The sequence below is a fragment of the Cryptomeria japonica genome, chromosome 11 (assembly GCF_030272615.1).
Source record: "Cryptomeria japonica chromosome 11, Sugi_1.0, whole genome shotgun sequence".
NCBI classification, from domain to species: Eukaryota; Viridiplantae; Streptophyta; class Pinopsida; order Cupressales; family Cupressaceae; genus Cryptomeria; species Cryptomeria japonica.
Window position 1 is genome coordinate 541,309,759 of NC_081415.1, and position 25,517 is coordinate 541,335,275.

At 37.7% G+C, this 25,517-nt stretch overlaps 1 protein-coding gene across 4 annotated transcripts in view; it reads right to left on the reverse strand.

The window, feature by feature from the left end:
* LOC131049032 (uncharacterized) overlaps positions 1-25,517 on the reverse strand; it is a 51,232-nt gene that overhangs the window by 17,878 nt on the left and 7,837 nt on the right. For all 4 annotated transcript variants that reach the window (XM_057983036.2, XM_057983034.2, XM_057983035.2 and 1 more), the window contains 2 exons: positions 13,468-13,528; positions 11,363-11,468 (listed from right to left, as the gene is read on the reverse strand). In XM_057983036.2, the coding sequence (XP_057839019.2) occupies positions 11,363-11,468; positions 13,468-13,528 (167 nt within the window). The remainder of the gene's footprint in view (positions 1-11,362; positions 11,469-13,467; positions 13,529-25,517) is intronic.

The following is a 25,517-nucleotide window of genomic DNA, read 5'->3' on the forward strand; positions in this document are numbered from 1 at the left end:
GGGTTTGTCTATTAGCCTTGCATTTTGAGTGTCGCCAGAGGGATCACTAAGAGAACAAGCTCTGTTTTAGCTAAAGGTGAGTCAGTGGATGCTCCGGGTTAGGATTTCTTTGAAAGTCTTTCCTTAGGCCTAGTTTTGCTCTTGTTGCTAATTGTGTCTTGTTTGAGTTTCACGAGATCAATGAAGCTTGGTGAGTGAGTATCCTCTTTGAAGGTCTGAGTTAGGTCAAATTGGTGAGTGATGAAGTCTGGAATGTCACCCTGATCCTGAAATTTGACTAAGTCTGGAAAATTGAAGAATCCTCCAAAAACTAGATTTTGCATTATAACTCCTGGAGGTCCAAAACCACTCTCAAACATCTTGACAGTATTTATGGAATATAACTTAAAGTATAAGAACTTACACTTAAATGTTATATTCCATATATGAATCCTGACGGAGAGGCTAAAATGTCAAATTTCGCTCCTAACCCTTCCAAAGGGTCTAGAGCGAAATTCTCGATAGGACATTCTACTTTGACCCAAACTTATAACTAACTCATTCCCAGGTATTATTGAGGGCAAAACACTTGTTTGGATGAAGAAATGTGAGAAATGAAGTCAAGATTTGAGCCTAAATGTGAATTTTGCTCCTAACCCTTCCAAAGGGTCCAGAGCGAAATTCTCCCTAGACACCTTGTTTGCACTAAAAGTCTTGTTCCTTGGCCATGGTAGAGGTAAATTGGTATGTTCTAGCCCTAGGAAGTGATTGAAGGCATTGTAAAATGTGGATTTTGAGCTAGAACTAGAATTTTGCTCCTAACCCTTCCAAAGGGTCCAGAGCGAAATTCTTGGAAGAGACCTTTTTTCCTCTTTGTTTGCACGCAAACCTTGTTCCTTCGGCGTAGTTGGAAGGAGAATGATGTGTCTTTGCCTTTTGAGGTGATAGCATGTGAAAGAATGAAGGATTTTTTACCAAAGCAAGAATTTCGCTCCTGACCCTTCCAAAGGGTCCAGAGCGAAATTCATTTTTTCTCCACTTTGCTCTTTGATATGACAAAGTTTGTTGACTTCTAGAGCGTGATGGGAAGGTTTTGATGCAAATTTGTCTTTGAGAGGAGATTTGAGGTGATGAGATGATAGAAATTAGCCTGGAGGAGGAAATTCGCTCCTGACCCTTCAAAAGGGTCCAGAGCGAAATCCTCATTTGACCCCCCTATTCTGCCTAAGGCATTGAAAGGCGAAGTTTTCAAGCTAATTTGGTGGTAAAGGGACTTGATTGTGGTAAGAAGATATTGGTTAAATCAAGTTTGAAGTGAGTTGAGTAAAGAGGTGTGAAATCAACCCAAAACTTGAATTTTGCTCCTGACCCTTCCAAAGGGTCCAGAGCGAAATTCTTAGAAGACACCCACTTCTTCCTTGACTAGACCAAGATCTTAGTTTCTAAGGCATATTGAGAAGGTTTTGACTTGTTCTTGCCTTAGGAAGTGAAAGGAAGCATCAAAATGTGAAGATTTTGTCCAAGATCAAGAATTTCGCTCCTGACCCTTCCAGAGGGTCCAGGGCGAAATTCTTGCAAACACCTATTTTTGCCTTAGAGGAGGTCAAGTCCTTGGTCTTCATGGCGTGGATGGAAGTGAGATAACATGTCTTTGCCTTTTGAGGTGGTTTGGAGTTGGAGAGATGAAGAATCAAGCCTAGAACATGATTTTTGCTCCTGACCCTTCCAAAGGATCCAGAGCGAAAATCTCCATGGACCTCATTTTCTTCCTTGTTTAGCCAAGTTCTTAGTGTCCAAGGCATGTTGGAAGAAAGATGGACATGTTCTTGCCTTGGGTAATGATTGAAAGCAATAAAAGGTGGAGATTTTGTCCTAGAGGGGGGAATTCGCTCCTGACCCTTCCATAGGGTCCAGGGCGAAATTCACAAAAATGTCCTTTTTCTTCCAAATTTGTGCTAGGCCAAGACCATGATCAAGGTAGATTGGGCTTAAAGATTGCCACAAGCATGCCTTAGAGGGGATTGTGAGTGAAAGAAGTGAGTATTTTGAGCTAAGGGAAGAAATTCGCTCTTGACCCTTCCTAAGGGTCCAGGGCGAAATTCTCAATTTTACCTAACTTGCTCATGATGAAGATCAAGACATGGATTCCTAGGCTTTGGACAAGAGAAAGATAGCATATGCTTGTCTTGGAGGCATTTTGAACCAATAAAATGATGGAATTTGAGCTTAAACAAGAATTTCGCTCCTAACCCTTCCACAGGGCCCAGGGCGAAAATCCCAAATAGGTCTTTTCCTTGGCCAGGGTCTAGGGCGAAATTTTATGGGGCTTGTCCCTGGGAAGGATTTCAAGCGAACTTCATTTTGATAACTCTTATTGATGATTTAGGGTAAAAAATGCTATGTTAAATGAATTTATTATGTATCCTTAATCATCTTTTGGTTTATTTTTGCAAATAGAAGAAGACCAAGCCAGGGCAAGGATGACCTCTTCCAATCCATCCTCATCAAGGGCGTTCCACAAGCAAAAGGGAAGACTCAAGGTGCTTTGAAGCATTGGAAGACTAGGAATGTTCAAGGAGTTCAAGTTAGCCTTAAGACTTCATTCTTTCACAAGATGACAAAGAAAGGGCTTTGCCAGCACTTCCAAGCGGAGATATGCTACCGGAGAAGAAAGACTTGACAATAAGGAAGCTTGGTCAAACAAAGGAAGTACATCATTCATCAAAGCACATCAAGGACAGAGGAGGATCAACCAAGTCACAAGCATTAGGCAAGGTGGCATCCCAGTCATCATTCCTCCGATCAGATTGGTCCACCTCAGCATGTCCAGATTCAATGTACCTAACTCATTGGAGGCGACACAAACTTCGAAGTACCTGCCCCTGCTTCTTATTGGTCCTCGCCCTTGGAATGTAATTTTCTAATTGGCTAAGGAAGTTTGTTGTAACAAACCCTGATTAGGGTTTCCATCTTGCAATCCTAGCCATTGGTTCTAAGTCAATCAGAGTTGTCAATTTGTAAAGGGCTCTCTATTTAAAGCCCAAGCTCCACATTTGTAAAGGTTAATAGTTAATAGTGGGTGAATAGTTAGAAATAGTGAATAGTCAGCTAACAGAATAGCAATTAGAGTAGATTAGGAGGACAAGGCAAGAAATTGTTGCCATTGATTGTAAATAGCCTTCATTTTCATTGAAGTTATGGTGAAGTGTGTTGTTTCTTTGCAATATGCATGGTCTCTTGTTGAACCTTCATTTTAGATGATAGATAATTAAATTGAATGAAAGAAGTTATTGAATGCACTCGCATGGAATCCACCTAGTCCAAACCACTAGCATGTTGCTGACTGTAAGTGCACCTTGCATGGTTAACTAGCATAGAACGATCTTAATCCTGAGTCGTAACACCTCTGTTGTTCATGCATTATCTTGAATGGTGATCAGTATTTGATGGTGTACGATTTGAACATATTTGAAACATCCCTTAGAAGATCGCACTGAGTTGGTGTTGAATTGTTCAACCTAATGGTGAGACCCAGCCCAATAGGACTCCACCTAGTCATTCATCCATCTTCTCGCATTTTAGGTCTTAGAGTAGACTTCCTGAACCCAATATCTTTTGTCATTTCTTTATCTTCCAAATAGTAAATAGGACTTGTGATTCCAGCAAATCAGACGTTCAGGTCATCGAATGTAAGTCCCCTTGTGATTCCAGCAAAATTACATCATACCGCAAGAGCTTATCCACACGTAGAGAACCTACATATCAAAACCTTGGAGTTACTCTGACTGATCCTTTGGCAAGATCTTTAGTAGTTGGGAAACTTTGTTCAAGAGAGGATAAGGTACCTTTAGGTATTTTATTCTGTGTTTGGTCGTGTATAAAAGACACATCAACAGGTAGCTATTACAATTATGGGGTAGAATTGCTTTTTCAGCAAGCCTCTAAACACTGACCATTTGGGGACTAAAGAAGCTCTTCTCATTTGCAAAGAGGTGACATGAGCTTTGTACCAAGTGAGCGCACGGCTGAAAGGCTTCAAACAAGCACAAGAGATTAACTGTTGTGCATTCAACTTGTGCAAGCTGAAATAGACCTATATTTGTGCCATAAAATGATCTAGTTCCACAGCTTTGAAAAGAACATTGGTTCCACTTGTAGATGAATATTCATATTAATATTCAGTCCTCTTGGGCTACTCCTTGGGCTCTTGCTCTGCTTCTATACCAAATTTTTGAGTAATGGCATGAAGATCACCATCAAACATATCAATCTTTCCCTTCCAACTTCCTAAATCTATTCTCTTTATAATCCATATCCATGTCCTTTGGCAATTCTTCTATGTGCTGTTCCCCCCTCTTGCTAGCACCAATATTCAGTTCAAAATCAATTGGTTCACTACTCCTATTTGGCCTTGTAACAGGTATAACCCTGGAGTTTCACCAATAACTAAATACCAACTAATATAAGGAAACTTAAACCTGCTCCAATACCAACTTGATACAAAGCTCACTGTCTACAAACACTTGATACAAAGCTCTTTAAAACAACACCAAAATCTTCTTATGTGTGAGAATTGAACACAGACAATGTCGTAACAGCATTTGCAGTATACTAACATCATAAAAACGTATAAATAATGAAAGGAAACATAAAGGAACACACACACACATGGACTAAGAAAGACTGTGCTACCCTGGTGAAATCAAGCACAGTCTATTAGGTAGAACAGACATCTACACAAGCCATCAGCATTTTCAATTGACCTGCAAACCCTAAAATGGTGTCTTACACCTCCTATGCTAAGAAAGTTTTGCACTTGTACAAATGTGTATTGGAGACCTCCTATGACTGTAATGGGACTCAAACAATTCTCAATACTTGGAAGTGAAATGAATTGACAAAACCCTTCTAATTCCACTCTTTATCCTGACAATGAATTAGATGCTTCTGCTAGAGGCATTTGTGCATTCACCACAGAATTTGTGTTTTAGCAGCATTACTGACACTTAATGGAAAGCAGTGAAACTACCAAAATTGGAAAACTACTTGGTTTTGAAACTTGCATACTTATCCTCTATCTTCCCCAGGCTGCTTGGTTTTCCTTAAACATTGATACTTTCTGTGGAAAGGAGCAAAACTGAAAAAATTGGAAAACCCCTTAGCTTTGAAACTTGGATACCTATCCTCTGTTTCTGTCCTCCCTAGGATACTCTAAAAATTACAAAATCTAAATGCTCATAAAATCTGAAACAAATTACAAATCTAAATTTCTTATAGGAGAGCTAAATCTAAAAATGTTAACTACTGAGAATATATTAGGGCAACAATAATAGGGCACAGGTTGAATGATGATATCCTGATAAAAATACAAAAATATAGTAGATTATGAAGTTCAAACCACAAATTTTATAAGCTACTTGAAACGCTTATTGGAAAAAATAACAGTTTTGGAGTTATGATTGGTAAAGCTATCTGGTAAAAAGTTTTTGTACTCATTATTTTCAATCTTAAAACACCATGTTGATACAAAAGATTGAAGACAATTACATACAAAACAAAGTAAAAATAAATTGAAATAAAACTGGATATAAAAAATGTAGTATCCCTCCTAAACTCAAATTTTGATTTATGCTTTGGTAGACCTATTTAGACTCAAGGTTGATATTTTGATGACATTTGATCAACTCTTGTGATCTTATTTAACCTCTCGATGCTTATTGATGATGATGGATATTTGATATGACTCATGATGTTGGATGATTTATAGGATCGAAGATACATTCTGGATTATTTGATGGATGGATTATATGCACTTTATGTTCCTATGTCGATTATATGATTCATGCTGTTATGATAGTTCTAACCCCTATTTCATGATTATGATTTCATGTGATGCATTGATGTTGTTATTGTGTGACTTTATTCATGAAAGGGGCGATGCCTTATCACTCATTGCGAGCATGATATGGTGTTGCGATTCTCTTTCACTTGCATGCTATCATGATGAAAAGTGTTAAAATGTAGCTAGGTCGAATCCCTAGCTTAATTAATTTTAATGTGGCCCTTGGCCTTAAAATTAATGGTATTGATATAATTAGGGCTGAGCCCCAATTTGGATAGCTTGTAATCGAGTTGGGCGCAAATAGATATCAATGTAACTTGTGTATGTTAAGGGCAGGCCTTGTTTGGGCGCTCAACTTATGTAACTTATAATGGTTATGGGTCAAGACCTATTCATTGTGTAACTTGCAATTCAATAGGTCGGGACCTATTGAATATGTAACTTGTAACTTGGGGTAGGTTCTATGTAATTTGCAAATTGAATTTGTAATTTGGCACCAAGGCTGACCTAGGCATAAGGGTTAAAGGCATGTATATAAAGGAAGCGACTTGAGGTCACAAGATATAGATAATAGCAAATGTGATCTGCACTACTTCAAAGGTCAGTGAATTCAGTCACAAAGTCAGCGAGCTAATCATAGGTGCCAGTGAATCCCATCTAGAGGTCAGTGAACTCCTTCCATCTGTGAGCGAACTACTAGTCGACAATCTGCACTTATGTTCTGATCTGAAATCATCAGCAAGCAAAGTAGAGTTACAGCCTAGCGAACCCTATCAAAACTGAGCGAACATCTTGCAAGGCTGAGAACTTCATATAAAGACAACGAACTCAAATCTGGGCTGCCAAATTGAGCTACAGGGATTTGATTCTTCAAATTGTTACATCTCAGATAAGTTGTGCTTGTGCCCTAGAACGCTATATTGTAAATCTGCTTTGTGGTTAATATAATACAATCTGAGATAGTTGTTGCTGGGTTTTTCACCTCCAAGAGAAAGGTTTTCCCAAGGTAGATGTGTGTTATGTGTATGATTTACTTTGCATTCTGATTTTCTGTTCTATACTGCTAATCTGATTGCTAAAACTAACAAAAAGGACTGTTTTCAATATGATTGTTGAAGATTGTTTAGGAGGGAGATTTTAGTGTTTACGAATGCAATCTTAGTTTGGAAAAACTGGGAAACAAATATTGTCGCGAGTGTTTCTATTGCATACTTCTTACTTGAATCTTGTTTTATTTCCTTCCTCATGGTCTTGTCAGTCCTTTGGTTGTTCTTGTGATGATGCTTTGTGTTTCCTCATGTTATTTTGGCATCTCCTTATGTTGTTGTCCAATTTGGTGTCTTTTTGTGCAGTCTGTGACTGGTTCTGTGAATGAGATTCAGGGAATTGTCGTCAATTTTTCTATGTATGATCTTATTGTCATGATTGAGTGTTGTTTAAGCCTTATTATATCCTCCCACACCTTTTGGGAGCGTTAGGGGTCAATTTTACGAGTCCAAGAGCAAACTGAGCTGTTTTTTGTCACTATACTTCTCTGTTTCTCTTCATTTTTGCATTTTGCCTCAAATGCGCTAGAGAATGACTCGGATGCGCTAATGTTTGAGGCATATGCGCTAAAGTTTGAGGGGGATGAGCCATTCTGCACCCCCAATGCGCCATTCTGCTACTGGGATGCGCTGAACTGCTCCTGGGATGCAAGGTTTGTCAGTCTTGGTCATTGTGGATGATTTTTCCAAATGTGGACTTTTTCCAGAGGCTTTGTGTGATTGCATTGAGGCTTTTTGAATTGTTTTTTATGTCATTTTGATCTCCACATGTTGAATTTGTGGTCTGCTAAGAGGATTTGTGCCTTACCGTTCAGGGGATTGCATATATGTTGTTTTGCTCTGGCGAGAGAAAGATTGCCTCGCTGTTGAGGAATAGTTATCAGAGCTCCAATGGGATGTTTATTACCTCACTATTGAGAATCAGAATTTGTTTTGAAATAGCCTTTGAATCATGTTTATGCCATGGTTCATTGTTTGCATTGTTTTGGTGAAGGCTCTTGTCATGTATATTATCATATGTATCCTATTATACTCAGCATGATTCTCAGAGTTATTGTGATTGTGTTAATGTCGCTTGTGAGCCTTCATGTTGTTGTTGTGATGTTATTTTGATGTATGTTTCACCCTAAGGTTATGGTCCATGGTTGGGAGAGTGGGCTCTTGCATGTGTAGGACCTAGGTCATGAGCAATAGATCTCTAGGAGGGAGTCTAGACCTATGGTGTTGGTGTTGGAAATAAACCACACCCGAACCGATGATGGACTGGTCCAAGAGGGGCCAATAGCTCAATGGTAGAGCACTCCAACAACGTATGGAAGGTCCTAGGTTCAAGTCCTAGCTGGTCCATGTCTCAACATGGTATCAAAGCAAAGTCCAGGCTAGGAGCCCTAAGCACACGAGAGGTGTGGCTTAAGGGGGGGTGTTGGTGTTGGAAATAAGCCACACTTAGACCGACGATGGACTAGTCCAAGAGGGGCCAGTAGCTCAGTGGTAGAGCACTCCAGCAACGTATGGAAGGTCCTAGGTTCGAGTCCTAGCTGGTCCATGTCTCAACATGGTATCAGAGCCAGGTCCATGCTAGGAGCCCCAAGCACACGAGAGGTGTGGCTTAAGGGGGGATGTTGGTGTTGGAAATGTGCCACACCCGAACCAACGATGGACTGATCCAAAAGGGGCCAGTAGCTCAGTGGTAGAGCACTCCAGCAGCGTATGGAAGGTCCTAGGTTCGAATCCTAGTTGGTCCATGTCTCAACATGGTAACAGAGCCAAGTCCAGGCTAGGAGCCCCAAGCACACGAGAGGTGTGGCTTAAGGGGGGGTGTTGGTGTTGGAAATAAGCCACACCCGAACCGACGATTGACTGGTCCAAGAGGGGCCAGTAGCTCAGTGGTAGAGCACTCCAGCAGCGTATGGAAGGTCCTAGGTTCGAGTCCTAGCTGGTCCATGTCTCAACATATGGAACCACATGAAGAGTTTATGTTTAATTGCAAGTGATAACCATAATGTTAATTAATTAGTGGGTTTGGGTAATTAGGGATTCACTTAATCAAGATAATAAATTTGAGTTTGTATGCTCCAATGTCGGTTCCCAAGGAGTTGGTTTTGATATCTATGGTTGGGAAGACTGTTGGAGCGGTAAACCAACCTCCATTTTTTGGCTCCAAGGTTGAAGTGGATTCCACATGAGGCTAGCATGGTCGGGTGGCTTGATGCCTTCTTCCATTGGGATGTTCTTCATTGAAACTAGAGTGTGTAGCTATGGATTGTATGACTCTCCTTTATGCAATTGGGCATGCAGTTGATTCTTATGAATAAAGATTGTAAAGTGTATTCATGATGGCGTTGCACATGTAAAGAAGACTGTGTAGTAGGGTATGATATTGATGTAAAGACTATGATCTTGAAAGGAAATAAGATGATGTATTATCATATGGTTCAGGTTGTGGATATGTTCATTATGTATAGGAATGAGATCTTATGATGGTTAGAGAATAGGATGTTTAGACTTAGTGTATTCTTGTTATAGCATGTGATTCTTAATTTGGTTTTATAGCATGAGATCCTATTTGGAAGTGAATTAGTACTTGCTGTTATAATTGTTGATATTAATTAGGGAAGGGCGGATTCATATTGCCTTGGGCAACATTGGAATCCGCCCAAAAAGGGGCTGGCCCCTCTTTCCTCCAACGTGGCCCTATCCCCCACGCTACATCAAATAAACACTCAGCGTGCTGTCCAATAGGGCCGACCCTATTAACAAGGCAGTTAAAAAGGAAATAATTAAAAGTTTAATTATTGGAAAAGCCGACCTAGTTAAGGAGTTTCCTCCATATAAATAAAAGATCAAGATTCATTTGTTATTCACTCAAGCAAAAACACAAGCTCTCCCATCTGATGCAAAATTCATATATAGTGCAAACTTCAGTCTACTTCAAGCAGCAACCTCATTCACCATTTGAAGATGCGAAATTCACCTTAGGGTATTTAGCAACATTCAAGGGTATGTACAGCAAGCTGATTGTAGGTTGCACAGCAAACTAATTGGAGGTCTACCAGCCATCAATATCCAGCAAAGCACTAATTGAAGGACTGTCAATTCAAGGGTCATACACAGCATAATTCTTAGAAGCCTACAATCTGAAGAAGGGAGCAGCAGTATTTATTCTGCATATGACAGCAAGTGAATGTTGAAGGCACCTTCTGGACAGCAACATCTGAATCTGCAAATACCAGAGATAAGTGTTGTAGTGATTACATAACTATAATCCATAATCAGATCTAAGGATCTTTTCTGGCTGGGTTTTTCCTCCTAGGAGGTTTTCCCAGGGTAATTGTGTCTTGCTCTCAACTTGTTCATTTCTATATTGCCATTTTCTTTCAATTAAACTAACTAATTAGAAACTAAGTTATAAATTCTAAGTTATATCAATCTGAAAGTGTTAAAATTAACAATAATCTTGTACGTGTATGGTTAGTAATCCGATGTATCGTGTAGACGATAATCTTTAGGAAATGATCTGATTCCATTTGTAGGAAAAAGATGTAAATAGCTTCATGATGTAATATTAAGGGGATTAGAAGTATTTGATTTGGTACTTAAATGAACTTGGATATTTGATGAGTTATGGAGTTATGCATTGGAATTTATAATCTCATGATAAGGAAATGATGGATAGAACTTCGCTGTGATGTCGTTAATGATTTTATGATGTAGACATGATATTGAAATGTTGTTAGTAAGTAGTGACATTAAGATACCCTAGGGAAAGAATGAATGGATATATGTTATGGTTGAGATGGTAAATCCGCTTGCGATATATATTACTTTGATTTGATCATGATGTTCTATGCAATCTTATGGAGATAATCTATGTTTTGGATTTATGATAGTTTACTATGTAAAATAGATAGATGATTTTTTTTTTTTAAAACTCTATTTGTTAGTTAGTTTAGTTATTTTCTCTAGGGTATTTTAGCGAGCATTACAAAAAATTTGCTTTCTTGTGTTTGCTTTGAGTATATTTAAAGAAACAAGTTAAATTCAAAAACCTTTCCAAGAATTTAAATTTCCTTTAAAAGCCACCTTGACGCCAATGTATTATGCTTTACATGATCTTTTCGACAAATCAAGTGATTGACAATAATATACAAGAAATGGATTTTTTGAGAGGAATGAGTTAAAAGAAATCAATGCCATCCAAGAAACTAAATTTAGTATTAAGAAAATTCAACAAATTTGTCAATGATAATCCTTTGCGCACTCGGGTAAATGAAAAGAAAGAATTAAATTGTTATTGTATGTTGCATTATTAAGTGTAATGGACAGGGACCTACTTCCCACATGCATCAAAAATGACACAGGCAAGCTACCATTGGTAGCAAAAGCCAGCTCCAATGCCAAAAGGTTCTTCCCCATAAGAATCCCTCATATGAATCAGCACAAACCCAAAATAGATCATCATAGCCAATCAGCAAAATTGTCTTCAAACATATACCTGGCTCTTCAAATGCATCCGGTTCCTGCTTGCAGTCGGTTAGAGATGAATCAACCATTGAAGCGTTTTCCTTGGGGGTTCCATCAGGAGAATCCTTCCCTATATCCTGCTTAAGAATTTAGACAGAAGAAAAATTAAATAGGCCTACTTATAAAGTACTGCAAAAAGTACAAATTTAAAGACAAACTATAAGTTAACGCTACTTCAGATATCCAAGCCATTTTTTCTGATACGAAAATATCCAAGCCGTTTCTGCAGATGTCCATTCTGATAGACAAGTATCCTACTATGAGCTAAAGCTACTTATATATATACATATAGGGCAGCTCAAATTTTACAAGTTAAGCTGATAATGTACCAAGTTTAAAATTTAAGAGTGGACATTCACATAATGTACCAATTTTGATATTAAAATTAAATCAACATGTAACGAACATAGCAGATATCAGTATAGTACAAAGAAAAATAGAAATTTATCATTTCATTGTTCAAAGTTTTCTATTGAAATAGCAGTAAAAAAAAATATAGTACTGAAACTTTATCCAAACAAATGATAGGATTTTCACGCAGAACCTCCATGCAATAGAACTTTGATCCACTTTTTATTTCCCTGCAACAGCCATCACTGCCTCATCTCTTTCATAGAGTTAGTTTCCTATGCTATGACCACCATTTACTTGAATCACAAGGATAAGAAATAGACCCTTTACTCATCACAAGAATCAAAATTACACAATCAATGTACTTAGACCGATAAAACTACCCAGAAGGCCTTGACAGTTACTGCTTTTTCCATACATTGAAAGTTAAAAAAGGGCATTGTTGATGCATCCACGAGACAGTCAAGGGAAGTCTCAAATGTCCCTGGCCATCCCAGCGACACCATGTCTCTGTGGACACTGTCAAAGGAGCATTCCCGGTACTCCCTGAAGACAAGAGTAAACATGGGAAGTCCCACTGTCCTGGGGGTAGCTATAGGGACAGAGATGGGAGTTTCAGATCTGGGGATGCAGCCCCATGTAACATTCAGTTATTTTTTCTCTTACTCTTACACAACTGTAATGACAAGAAGATAACGCATGTGATAGTGGCATCATAGCAATTGAATTTTCAAATTCTTGTTCAAATCTGTTTCACCTTTAAAAGTCTAGCAACACCGATTTGGCTCCACAATCAATTGATGACACTTCCTCCTATAGGATCATTGAGGAGAGGCTAGCTGTATTGTAAGAAAAGACAAAGCTGTAAAGAGAAAAGAAAATGATATTATGACAACCCTTGTCCCTATGTTTTAAGTTTGGGAGAGAAGAATGTTTAAACTCCATTCTCCACAACATATCTTTTAAGCATAGTTGTGGGATTGCCGAATGATTTAATAAAGAAACGAATTAGCTAGAGACTAATGCTCAGAAAAAAAAATATGTACTCCAGAAACATTGATATCATAAATATTTTTAATTAATGAAATCAATTTTAATTTGTAAATTATGTTTTTCCAAGTTACAGTTTGAGAGATTACCATAATACTGCAAAACAGTTTAGTCTTTTTGGGTTATCTACAGTTATTAAAATCACATCAAGTAGTCAATATTTAAATATTCTCTAAACAAGAATATTTTGATATCAAGCCATGCCCAGTGTTCTGTTTATTACAAGAACATATATGTCTCATAACTTTGGATGTAAACGTCAGTGATGACAAGTACAAATTTAAAAAGTCACAGAAGCCATAAAAGTTAAAACCTAAGCATAAACACTCTTTTGGAATGACTAAACCTTTAACGACTTATGATAACATTGTTAATGAAGATCCAAAATTGTTCATGAAATTCATATTATGAGGAAATATAAAACTCTTTAATGGTAGATGAAAATCACCAAAAAGGCAAAATAAAAATAAATGTGTTTAAATATTACGGACATTGCAACACAAAATTCTAAAATGCATATTAAAATGATACAAAAACCTTAATCAAGCAAGGGTAACTAAAATAAAAATATTGTAATCAATTTGAAATTTTGAAAACCATTTACAGCACAGTAAAAACTACAATATGTAAGTTGTAGTACACACAAAATCAATATAAAGGCAAAATCAAATATACCTTTTTGTCAATACAATCTGATGTAGCCACTGCAGCTAATGCATCCGGTTCATCATCCACTCTGCCAACAAGCCAAAATCAGTCCCATAAAATTTTGAGACTTCACACTCCAATAATATAAAACATCATCCACGTCTTTATCAATCACAGTGTGCTAATAGAAAGGAAAATCAGAGGCAATCTATGACAAATAGATTGCTAATGATGAAAGAAAATGAAAGGAAATGATCTACCAATGCGCCATCATTGTTATACAAAAATTACTAAAAGAGCAAACAAAATCAATCCAATTAACCAAAACCACAAGGGAATAATACTTAGTCTCTATTTAAAGCTGTCCTGAACTCATGTTATTCTTATGAATGTCTTGATGGGCCAATTTAGCCATTGCACAAATGATAATCTTTTTGATGTATCCAATTTTTGGCCACAGAAAACATTGTTGTTATCCTGCTGTTCTTAACTATATTTATCTTCTCTAAAAAAATACACATGCTCTAGAATTATTATTGAAGGTAATTAGACCTAGCCTACCCAGCATTCAAAAATAGCAAAGTCCATCCTCTGTTTGCAGTTACTGCATGTAATCAGGCTATATGCATATCCAATCAATACTAGGTGTGGGTCCCAATTTTGAGCATGGTCTGAGTAGGGACCAATACTGTGGACCCTGCCTAGCATAACCCTATTAAAAGGCATCCAGACCTAGGCTATCTATTATTCACAAGTAGAAAAGCATCCTTATTACCAAGTCTGGGGTGATACCCAGGCCCAAAAAAACATTATACTTAAGAAAACAAAAAAAAATTAAGAAGTAGTGAGTTACATCACATGTACATTACACTTTGGCATTGTGTTAAACAAAACAGGATGATAGAAAATCCACGAGTCATGCGTTAGTCTTGGATCTGGTGTAATTTCTTGGTTCAGTACAAAACAAGCCACACTTGCAACCAAATACACGGAAATTTAATACAAAGCAGCAATTAATAAGAGCTATGATATAACTTGGGATGTGGTTACATGATACCCTGCACAAACTCATTTAGTCCCCCTTCCTTTTAAAAGCCTTTTCACACACTTTTAATGCCTTTTTATGCACAAACAATTTATAATCCAGCATTCCCTGAGGACATGTTCCATTTTCAGTGACATTTTAGGGACATCAAGATAGGGACAAAGTATTCCCCTATCATCCCAATAAAACAATATATTTAAGAAAAGGCATCCAGACCTAGGCTATCTATTATTCAAGAGTAGAAAGCATCCTTATTACTAAGTCTGGGGTGATACCCAGGCCAAAAAATCAATATAATTAAGAAAACACAAAAAAATTATGAAGTATTGAGTTACATCATATGTATATTACACTTTGGCATTGTATTAAACAAAACAGGAGATCACAAGTTAAGTGGTTGCACAGATGTTGTACGGTTAGGTTGAGTGGATGATAGAAAATCCACAAGTCATACATTAGTCTTGGGTCTGGTGTAGTTTCTTGGTTTGGTACAAAACAAGCCACGATTGCAATCAAATCCACAGAAGTTTAATACAAACCGGTGATTAATAAGAGCTATGAAGTAGACTTGGGATGTGATTACGTGACACCCTGCACAAACTCATTTAGTCCCCCTTTCTTTTAAAAGCCTTTTCACACACTTTTAATGCCTCTTTATCCATTTATCCCTTGAACTTCATTCACATTTGTTTGACAATTTATAATCCAGCATTCCCTGAGGACACATTCCATTTTCAGTGACATTTTAGGGACATCAAGATAGGGACAAAGTATTCCCCTATCATCCCAATAGAAGAAACCTAGGGAGCATCCCTGAGATGTCTACCCAACTTGTGAACCATACCTATTTTCTTACACCATATGAGTCACCCTACTGTCCCCAGTATCCGTCCAACCATGCCAGGAATGTCAGTCTATCCACCAACCTGCATTTTATAATTACTTTGGAAAAGACCAAAATCAAAACAGCAAAACTGTAAATGCCCTCATGGGTGTGTGGCCCCCCAAGTTAAATATACACCCTATCATACTCAAAACCCCTATAGCACATTTGCATTTTATGATTAAACACTTTGGACTTTAGCAAGCAAGCAGAGGAAAGCTAAAAAGAGCGGAAGGAGGAGGAAGAAAGAGTTCAATCCATTATTCACCAAATCACAAGGTATGATAAATCTATCCATTTTTTCAGTCCTCTTTTTGTTATGTTTCAGGTTTACAACAAATAGTTTTTTTCATTCCTTTTTTCATTTTTGTTTTCATTACATTGTACAAAAATTGAAATAAACATACAGAATAAACTGAACAATAATTGTAACCATTAATTCAATCACAATGTGTTTTAAATAAGTGGATTTTTACCACTTCAAACCATCAAAAACCTTGTTTTTTTATATCTCTATCTTTACAATTTAATTTGTTATTCACTATGATTAAAAACACTTCTGTATTTTTTTGCACCAACAATGCATAAAATTTATGCTTTTTTTTAGTGATTCTAAATTCTAATGCCCTAAAAAGTTTTAATAATATTGCTGTTTTTTACCCAGGGGTATCCCCACAACTAAGCCCAGCACCCAACCTGCGTTACCTTGGGCTTACAAAATGCCAAGTTGGGGCCAGGAAGGGGCGAACTGAGACAAGACTTTATTGCTGTTTTTTGTTGTTTCCTTTTTGTGTGAAGGTAGGGGAAAGAGGTGAGGCCAGCCAAATCCTCCAAATAGCCAGTTCAGTTGGAGGTGCACTGCAATTTAATTACCCTTCCAAGTTGTTGGAACCATATGTCAGAGGCCCATTTAACTTGTGTTCCTTGGGGACACATCCCCAGCCCTAAAACAGGTGGCCCAGACCCACTTTGAGTTTCCAGGACGGTGGGACAGCAAGGGACACCCCCTAGCTATCCCCAGATTTTTCCACAAAAGCAATAAGTCCCATAAATGGTTCATGACTTTCCCATTACAGCAGGACACATGTACACATACCAGGGACAGTAAGGGGCATTTGAGACATCCCTCAAGCATCCTGGGGATGCCTGGATGTCCAGGCATCCCCAAAGGAAGAGATGTTTTGCATTTTTTCAGTGTTCCACGGCCGTTGGGGACGGGGGAACGCAGGGACACGGCGCCTAAGTTTAGGGACGGGGGGGATGCAGGGATGCGAGACCTAAGTTTGGGGACAGTGGGAGGATGGCAAATGGGGGTAGTGGGGTGGTGACGCTGATATAGTTATACATATACTTATATTACTTGAAAACTAGTTGTGAAAAGATGTATAACAGTATAAGAATTACATTTCAAATGAAACTATAGGAAATTAGTAAAAGTATAAAATAGCAAAATTTGAAATACTAAATCTAAATACAAAGATTTCTAAGTTTTTTCTCCTCTTCAGCTAGCTGGTAAAAAAATCAGAATTAGAAATGTGAATGAAATCAGTAGTTTTGGTGGTTTTGTATTGCATTGGGGGAAGGGGTGGGGCCAATGTCAAATTAGAGTTATCGCCCAACCAACAAAAATCGCTCAAAATTATAAATAAAAATAATAATTCAATTGCTTTTCGACATGTTCGAACAAGACACTCCTGCAAGTCTCCCCACCCCTCAAGAGACACCTGGGAGTCTCCCAAGGAGTTTCCCAAGGATTCTTGGAGACGCTAAGATGTCTCCCAAGGAGACTTGGAGACGTCTCAAAGTGTCCAAGAATCCTTGGAGACGCGGAGACGTTTCCTCACCTCCGGCGGAGCACCGGCAGCAGTGGCGGGAGACGCCACATCCCCGTCTCCCTGTCCTGGAAACATCCCCGTCTTGGAAAAGGGGATCTGAGGTGGGGCGCGTTTCCGTGGAACACTGCATTTTTTTAATATTTCAGTTTTTGAAGAACAAAAATCACTTATAGATTGAATTACTTTGATTGAGTGGAATATACTCATTTAACTATGATTCTTATTTGCTATAAGGTACTCATTGACTGTCATTTTAATAGATTGACAGTAAATCTTTTGATATATCGTACCACTTTTGTTACCCCTGTTATTTAATATTATATTGAAGTTTTCAGGGACTGTAGACACTCATTGACTGTGTATCACTAGATTATTGACTTTGTACACCTGATTTGTTGTATTTTGTTAACTGTATCAATGATACTATTTTAGTTATGATTTGCAGATTTTAAGTAAAGACTTTCTTAAGGGAGTTATGCTACTGTCTTATCATTGCTATGATTATACTGCTGTCACTGTCAATGATAAACTTGCCTTATACATATGAACCTGAAACATGATATATTTATTGCTGCCATACAGTTGTAACTACTGTAACAGTCTTAATGTTTTAATATTTATAAGATGACCAACAGTTCAACATCAATAGACCCAATTATAGGCATATTCAATGTGCAGGCCACAGAAGAGTAAGCAGATGAGGCCAATGGCATATTCATTTTTGCCTAATACTCATCTTCATGTTGCTCAAGCTCCTCATTACAAGGAGGCCATGATCAATGTAGGCAAAGCTGGTATTACTTATGTGCCCATAGTGAGACCAAATTGTAGACCACAATCCTGGAGAAAAGTTGTTCTAAGGTTACATGAAGGCCACATGGATATGATATGGCTTTATCACAATCACAAATGGCTGGACAAACATTCTGCATTGCCTACTCAACAACATTATGGTTGCATTTAAGAAAGGGCCTTGCTTCCCTAAAGCAATTGACAGTTTGGGAAAATACAAGGATGCTGACTGTTAATTTGGGATATTAAGAGATGCAGTTATTAAGTCAATAGCATATGTGTATGGCAGCAATAAATATATCATGTTTCAGGTTCATATGTATAAGGCAAGTTTATCATTGACAGTGACAGCAGTATAATCATAGCAACAATAAGACAGTAGTATAACTCCCTTAAGAAAGTCTTTACTTAAAATCCGCAAATCATAACTAAAATAGTATCATTGTAACAGTTAACAAAATACAACAAATCAGGTGTACAAAGTCAATAATCTAGTGATACACAGTCAATAAGCTGGTTCTCAAAATCTAGAGCTTGCAGTTATTAAGTCAATAGCATATGTGCAAGGCAGCAGGCATATTATTTGAGACCACCTACAAGTATATTATTTGACCATGAAGCCCAGCTGAGTTGTTCAACTTAAAAAGCACGAGCTGATGAATGCCTTCATAAAGGCCCTCAATAAAATGTATGATGCAGATACTGCTTCATTAATTAGAACAAAATTGATCAAATTTATTAAAGTTGATGATTACAAAAGTTTAACAAAGATTAGGCACACTTTGGCACAGGAAATGATTGATAGATGGTCCACGTATAGCTTTATTCACTCTATTAAAAGGAACAAATTTACCTATATGGGAAAGCTGAAATTTGTAGTTATGCATAGTTCCTTGAACCTCATTGATCACAAGACACCCGACTTCATGTAAAGCCCGAAGAACCACAATACATTTATGGAGACCAAGGATGTCCAATTGGAATTGATTAGAGAGGCATTGCAGGTGTAGTACAGTCCAGCCAATCCAACAATGATGAGATTTTCGAGATTGCCATATCTCAAACCAGCTATGCATTTTCTGTGTTGGCAATACTATTTTGATGTTTGTCACTAGTGAATATCAGTTTGTTTGCACTTTGTAGCTTTTGTTGATATAAATGAAATTTAAAATTCATATCATGTTATCATGACTATAAGACATATTATTGGATCAACAGAATGTCATTGTAACTTCAACACATTACACATACTTCGTAGAATTTAAGCTTCTTTTTATCTTGATATAAGTTCTTTTCAAAAAAAATTACCTATTTGCATTTTAAGTCTTAAAATAAAAAATTTCTAATATTATTACATCCACCGTCCCACTGCTATACCCAAAATCTAGAAAGAGGAAAAAAGTCTGCATACCTGCACCTTTGTCCTGGAAACATGGAGAAGCACTAAATAATCTTTATCACTTCTTACATGCTATGCCAAAAAACATCCATGAGATTTTAGATGATCCAAGATCATCAAGAAAAGGTGTTTGATGAAAGATGAAATCGTAAGTTTAAAATTTTATCTTCACTTATCAAATATAATGTTATTTGTTTGATCTTTGTAAAGATCCTTAAATATTTGCTCACCCATATTTATTCTTTATTAATTTTGATCAATTTTATCAATCAAAATTCCTTCATAAAGGATTGGGTAGATCAAAAGAAAAAACAGGAAACTTTTAATCCAACTCTCCACCAACCAGAACCTTAAAGATGAATTTTAATAGGTCATCAAAAGGTAATACAAGGCTTGTTGGATCTAGGGGTGTTTCTGAGATGACAAAGGATTGGTGATGCTGGTGCTTTATGAAGCTCTAGGATAAATCTCATAACTCTGCAGAGCCCAAAGCTATCAGGAGAACCTTGCTAATCAAGAAGGGAAAAGAATGGCACAGAATTGGATCAAAGAGGACTCAGAAATTATCATCAACAAGCAAATCAGGAAGTTCAGAGCAGGCTGTAAACATCTGATAAATAAAGACTGAGTGAGTATCCCTAGGCATGTTAGTCTAGAGGGTAATATAGGGTGTAGGATTACATGGACAAACTTGGGGCTGATCTTAATAAGGAGGACGGCCCCCAAGGTAATGCCTTAATTATCCTTTCAAAATCTACATCCCTCATTATCCTTTCAAATTCTACATCCCTCATTATCCTTAAATTATATGTTTTCATAGCATATCCCTCATTTCAGAGTTCAGCTCTCTATCATATAGGGCAATGGGTTGATACCATGCTACTTTTCAAACCATGGGAAGCAGATTCTGCACAAAGAAAATTAACCTACCAAGTTAAAACAAAAATTCCAATCAGAACAGCATATTTAAATATGCTAATCTACAAACACATACTGCTGAAAATATGAACAGCAACCACACACAAATTTGAACCCTCAATATGGCATCTATCTTTTATTAAAACTAAAAAGAATTTCACTGCACGAGCTCAACACTCAAATATGCTATCACTATCTGTTTTGGTGGTGTTCCTGAAGTCTCTTTTATGGAATGAAACAATGTTTGGGTTTACAATGAAAAATCCCCATCTCAGTGGAGCATCCATGCTTGGAGAAAAAACTAAAGCAAAAAAGAGCCTTGTTCTAAAATAAGAACAGCTGCATCTCACAGAATTTAGAATCCAATCTAAATATTAAAAAAGCTATTATTGTCATGCTGAAAGTTAGAACTTGAACCAGCTAAAAATAAACAAAAAAAAATGTTAAGAAAACTGATTGTGGTACTAAATTTGGAGAATGAAACCTGCTGAAAGAAAAAACTGCCAATCAGCAGGTATAGAAAACGAACAAGCTCATCTATGGATGTTGTTCTGCAAGCATTGGAAGATTCAGGAGTATTACTTTTGGATATTGTTGTCATTTTATGACACCCTTGGTCCATCAATAAGAACCGATCAAAGATACGATCCATGGACCAGCGCTACCCTAGTTGATCAAGGAGAAAGCAGAAGAATCATGAAGCGTGAAATGTTGCCTTGCCGGAGGAAGTTCCTCCCTTGGCTTTTTCTTCCTTCCCCGAAACTCCGGAACCTCAAGGTTCCGAAGTTCCTTCTCTTTGCCTTCTCTTGCTTTTTCTTCTCCAAAACCCCGAGGTTCCGAAGTTCCCTCTTCGTTTTCTTCTTTCTCCGAAACCCCAAGGTTCCAAAGTTCCCTCCCTTTGCTGCCTCTCTTTTCTTTCCCAGAACTCCAAAAACCCGAGTTTCTGAAGTTCCTCCCTTTCTTTCCCCTTCTCTTCAGTTCCCTGGAACTCTGAAACCCCGAGGTTCCAATGTTCCTTTCTCTTCTTCTTCCCTTCCCCGAAACCCCGAGGTCCCGAAGTTCCTTTGCTAGATCCCGCCTTTTCCTTGCCTCCTTCTCAGTTCCTCGGAACTCCGAAACCTCGAGGTTCCGAAGTTCCTTTCCCTTGCCTTGTCCGAAACCCCGAGGTTCCGAAGTTCTCTTCCTTTGCTTCCCTTCTTCCTTCCCAGAACTCCGAAACCCCGAGGTTTCGAAGTTCCTTCCTTACCCCTTTCTCTGGAACTCTGGAACCCCGAGGTTCCAAAGTTCTTTCCTTGTCTTCCGCACTTCGGCAACCCAAGTTTCGGAAGTCCCCGTACTTCTTTCCGACCGGCGACACTTCCGGATGGCATGATCGACACTCAAGGCTTTAAATGCTCCGACAACTTTGGTGACTTATGCATCTTCTCTTGTGGAGCCACAAGGGTGCATTTAATGTTTTTGGCAGGATTTCCATCAAGAGAGGTACGGGGCCATGCTTGTTGTGATGACTTATGTCATGTCTGCATACTCTGACTTTGGAAGGTCAGTCAATCCACCCTTCTCAAGGTTACCTTTTGTGGGTATGGCTAGGTTGTTTGCATGCACACAAGTCAAGTGCATGCACTTCCCTGCACTTCCAGACTGACATACAAGGGTCATGATCACTCTTGTAACCATTTTTTCTATATGAAGGTTGTTAAGCCTCATTGTAAAGGGTTATCTCCCTACTGCCTTGAGCTTTCCTATGCTCTTTCTCTTCTCTTGAAGACTTGTAATTATTTATGAATTTCTGTAACTATAAGTTTGGCCTTTGGCCTTTGAATGAATTGAAATTACATTCTTGCCTCCCTTCAACTTATGCATATTGTGTATGTTTCCTTACCTTCATCATAGGTGTATGTTTTGTGGCTCTTACCTCCATATATGTTGTGTTAAGTTGTTCTTACTGAGTGTGATTTGTGTAAATCCTTCTCCCCTCTTGACACTTAGCAAATTCTAACCTCCATACATGCGTTTGGGTAACTCGTGCAACTGAAGTTTGTGCATCTCTTGGGTATTTCAGTTGATTCCTTGTGCCATTTCGGGTGGGGAGAGGAACATATCTTGGTGCATCACCTCCTTTGATTTCAAGCAATTCTCTTTTCCCTCTACCTCTACAATTTGTTAGGATAGGCCTAGGAGTTAGTTTTGAAGTGTTGAGTTGGTTCAACGCCTGCACCTTGATGGAGAAGGAAGTCAGTCTTCTCCAGAGATTCAACCCCCTTGCACAAGGTCCCAAACTTCGGGGTTGTTTCCATGTTTCACAAGGTTGTTGAGTTGATAGCTCAGCAAGGGTGCAAGCTTCTGTGATAACAATTTTTGGGACGCCCGGTGGGACTTCATTTGATTTACATGCTAAGTATTCAGTGTTGTTCTTGGCATCTCAGCCTTTAGAGGCAGTCATCTTCAAGCACTTGGAGACTCTGCTCACAAGACCAGTCTCTTGTAAATGACTTGTTGCTAACTTCGAAACCCCGAGGTCTTCGACACTAAGCCATCTCAACCCCGGAACCCCCAGGTTCCGAAGTTCCTAGGTTTGCTACTTCGGAAACACCAGGTTCTGAAGTTCCAAAGTGCTCAACTCCGGAACCCCCAAGTTCCGAAGTTCTGAAGTGCTCAACTCTAGAACCCCCAGGTTCCGTAGTGCTCAACTTCGAAACCCCCAGGGTCTGAAGTCTCTGCTCACCAGTTCAGTCTCTCACTCAAGCAAGTTGCTGATTTCATGCCCATAATTCATACAAGGGCATCTTCTAGAGGTAGTTTCTAGTTCGAAGAGCTCTCATCTTCAGGCTCTAGAAGGCAGAAAGGTAGACCTACATCAAATAATAAGCAAATGATCCTAGATGACATTTGGTGGGATCATGTAGGGCTAAGTCACAAGGTTCAAATTCGAATTCCAATTCGGCAACAATGAAATTCAGATGAAGTTCAGCAAGGACAAAAAATTTGAAAAAAATTAAAAATTAAATTCACCTTAAAATAAAATAAAAAATTAAAATTAATATGTAAGAACATACCCAATAAATTATCAAATTAGTTTAACTATTATTTTTGAAAGAGAACAGATCTTACTTTTGAATTTGTTATAATTAGATAATAGATTTTTTATAAAAAATTTATATAAGTAAAATAATATTTAAATTTTTATTGACACTAAAGTCAGTATTTAAATTAAAAATACAAATTTAACAAACATATTTTAATTTTTTTAGAATAAAAAACGAAACAAAAAAACTAAATGAAAAAGGGCTTTGAAATACAAAAACGAAAAAAAAAACCTAAATAAATATCTAAAGTGTTCGCGCAGGAGTTGCATCTGTGTCTAACTTGTTGGGTTGTGCTAGAAGATTATTTGTGCCATCTTCCCTCAATTCATGTCGTCTTCTCTTAGCTCGAGTCCTCAGCCTACGCCCTCTGCTCGCGCCCAAGGTGTCTCCTCTAAGAAAATCCTTGATAAAAAGTGTTCAAGGAAAATAAGATATAATAAAAATTAACACGTTTTGTAATGAGAATTCATTCCAAATTTAAACAATTTTTTTATTGCTAAATAATCAACGGATTTTGAACTTCATGTTTGACGTTCGTCGAATGTTGTGACTTAGATGTAGGGTATCTCCTTAGTTTCATTGAGCCCACTATGAGTATGATATGTTATACCAACATCAATAAATCCTGTTTGGGAAATGTATATGATGGCATTGACTCATGATTGAGAAGAAGAATACCATCACAACAGCAAAAGAGTAAGACCTTAAAGGAACTTTATTCAAATAAGTGCACAAAACTATTGAAGATCGATGGAACAAAATAACCACTCTGCTACATCTTTTTGCCTTAGCATCAAGTTCAAAATACTATAGTGCTAAGATCCTTTATGTGCCAACAAGGATTGCTCTATATAGAGATTTCATTTAATAGAATCTGCCCTAATCTTGATTTGCAAGATGTAGTCACAATTGAGTTCATTGATTTTGTTTATACACTCGGATTGTCAAAAACTTGGAGCACTTCATGATTAATTCAAAAAGGATGCTCACGGTTGGTGATTCCATGGCCAAAAATTCCATTACCTACATCCTCTACTGATAAAAGTTGTCACGTTTTGCGAATTTTTTATCTAGATTCTAAAATAAATGTTTAAAAAAAGAAAAAAAATTCAAGTTTGAAAATTCATTTTTATTTTAAATTTTCTCTCTCTAGCATTGTCTCAATATTGAATTGGTAGCTATTTCATCTACATCTAAAGGAAATTGGAGCACATACTCATTCAGCTACTTACTAAAGTACAAAATATTGCACTCAGCAAAAGTTGATAACTTAGTGTGCATGCATCCCAATTTGCACATCCTTTCATACATACAATATGGCTACAAGGAGGGGGACGCCAAGTTGTGGGAGATATAAAACCAAAGCATAATGACTTGGATGCTTCCGCTTCCCAACATGCTGCATTTGAGGATCTGGATAGCGAGCACACCTTTCATGCAAGTTCCAGTGGCACTAGTTGTGGTTCTTCAAATCTTCCAACACCATCTAATGGCAATGTTAATAATGATGCTTTTGAAGACGCAAATGACATCTGAAACCTAATTGTTGTACTTGACATCATTATTTTATTGAAGTTTGCACAATGAATGTTTTATAATATTTGTATCTATCATGACATTTGAGTTTATGGTGGTTTTGTTTATAAATGATAAATATTATGTGATGCTATGTGGTATTCTGAACTTAATTCCTGCTTTTAGGCTGTAAATTACATTTATCATAACCTTAGAGTTTATGGTTGTTTTATTTACTAAATACGTGATATTCTAAACTTAATTTCTGCTTTTAGATTGCAAATTGTTGGATCCACGAACTGAACCCCAAAACCAAACCAGGATCAGAATCAGAACCAGCAACTTAAGTAAAAACTCAATTTTGATGGAGCTAAGAAAGTAAATGATAATCCAGGGTTAATAGGACAGGAATGGTAGTGGGTGTCAGTGAGAAACATTGTTAATGTTTTCCAGCCACCTAGGAATGAACAGAAAAAAAAAGGCAGAAGCTGTGCCTATCAGGAATGCCTTACGAAACAGATGGTAAAAAATTCAGTTGTAAAGGGATTAAAGGCTGAACACTTTAGTAATCAATATGAGGCTATGCAATTGTTGTCAATAAACA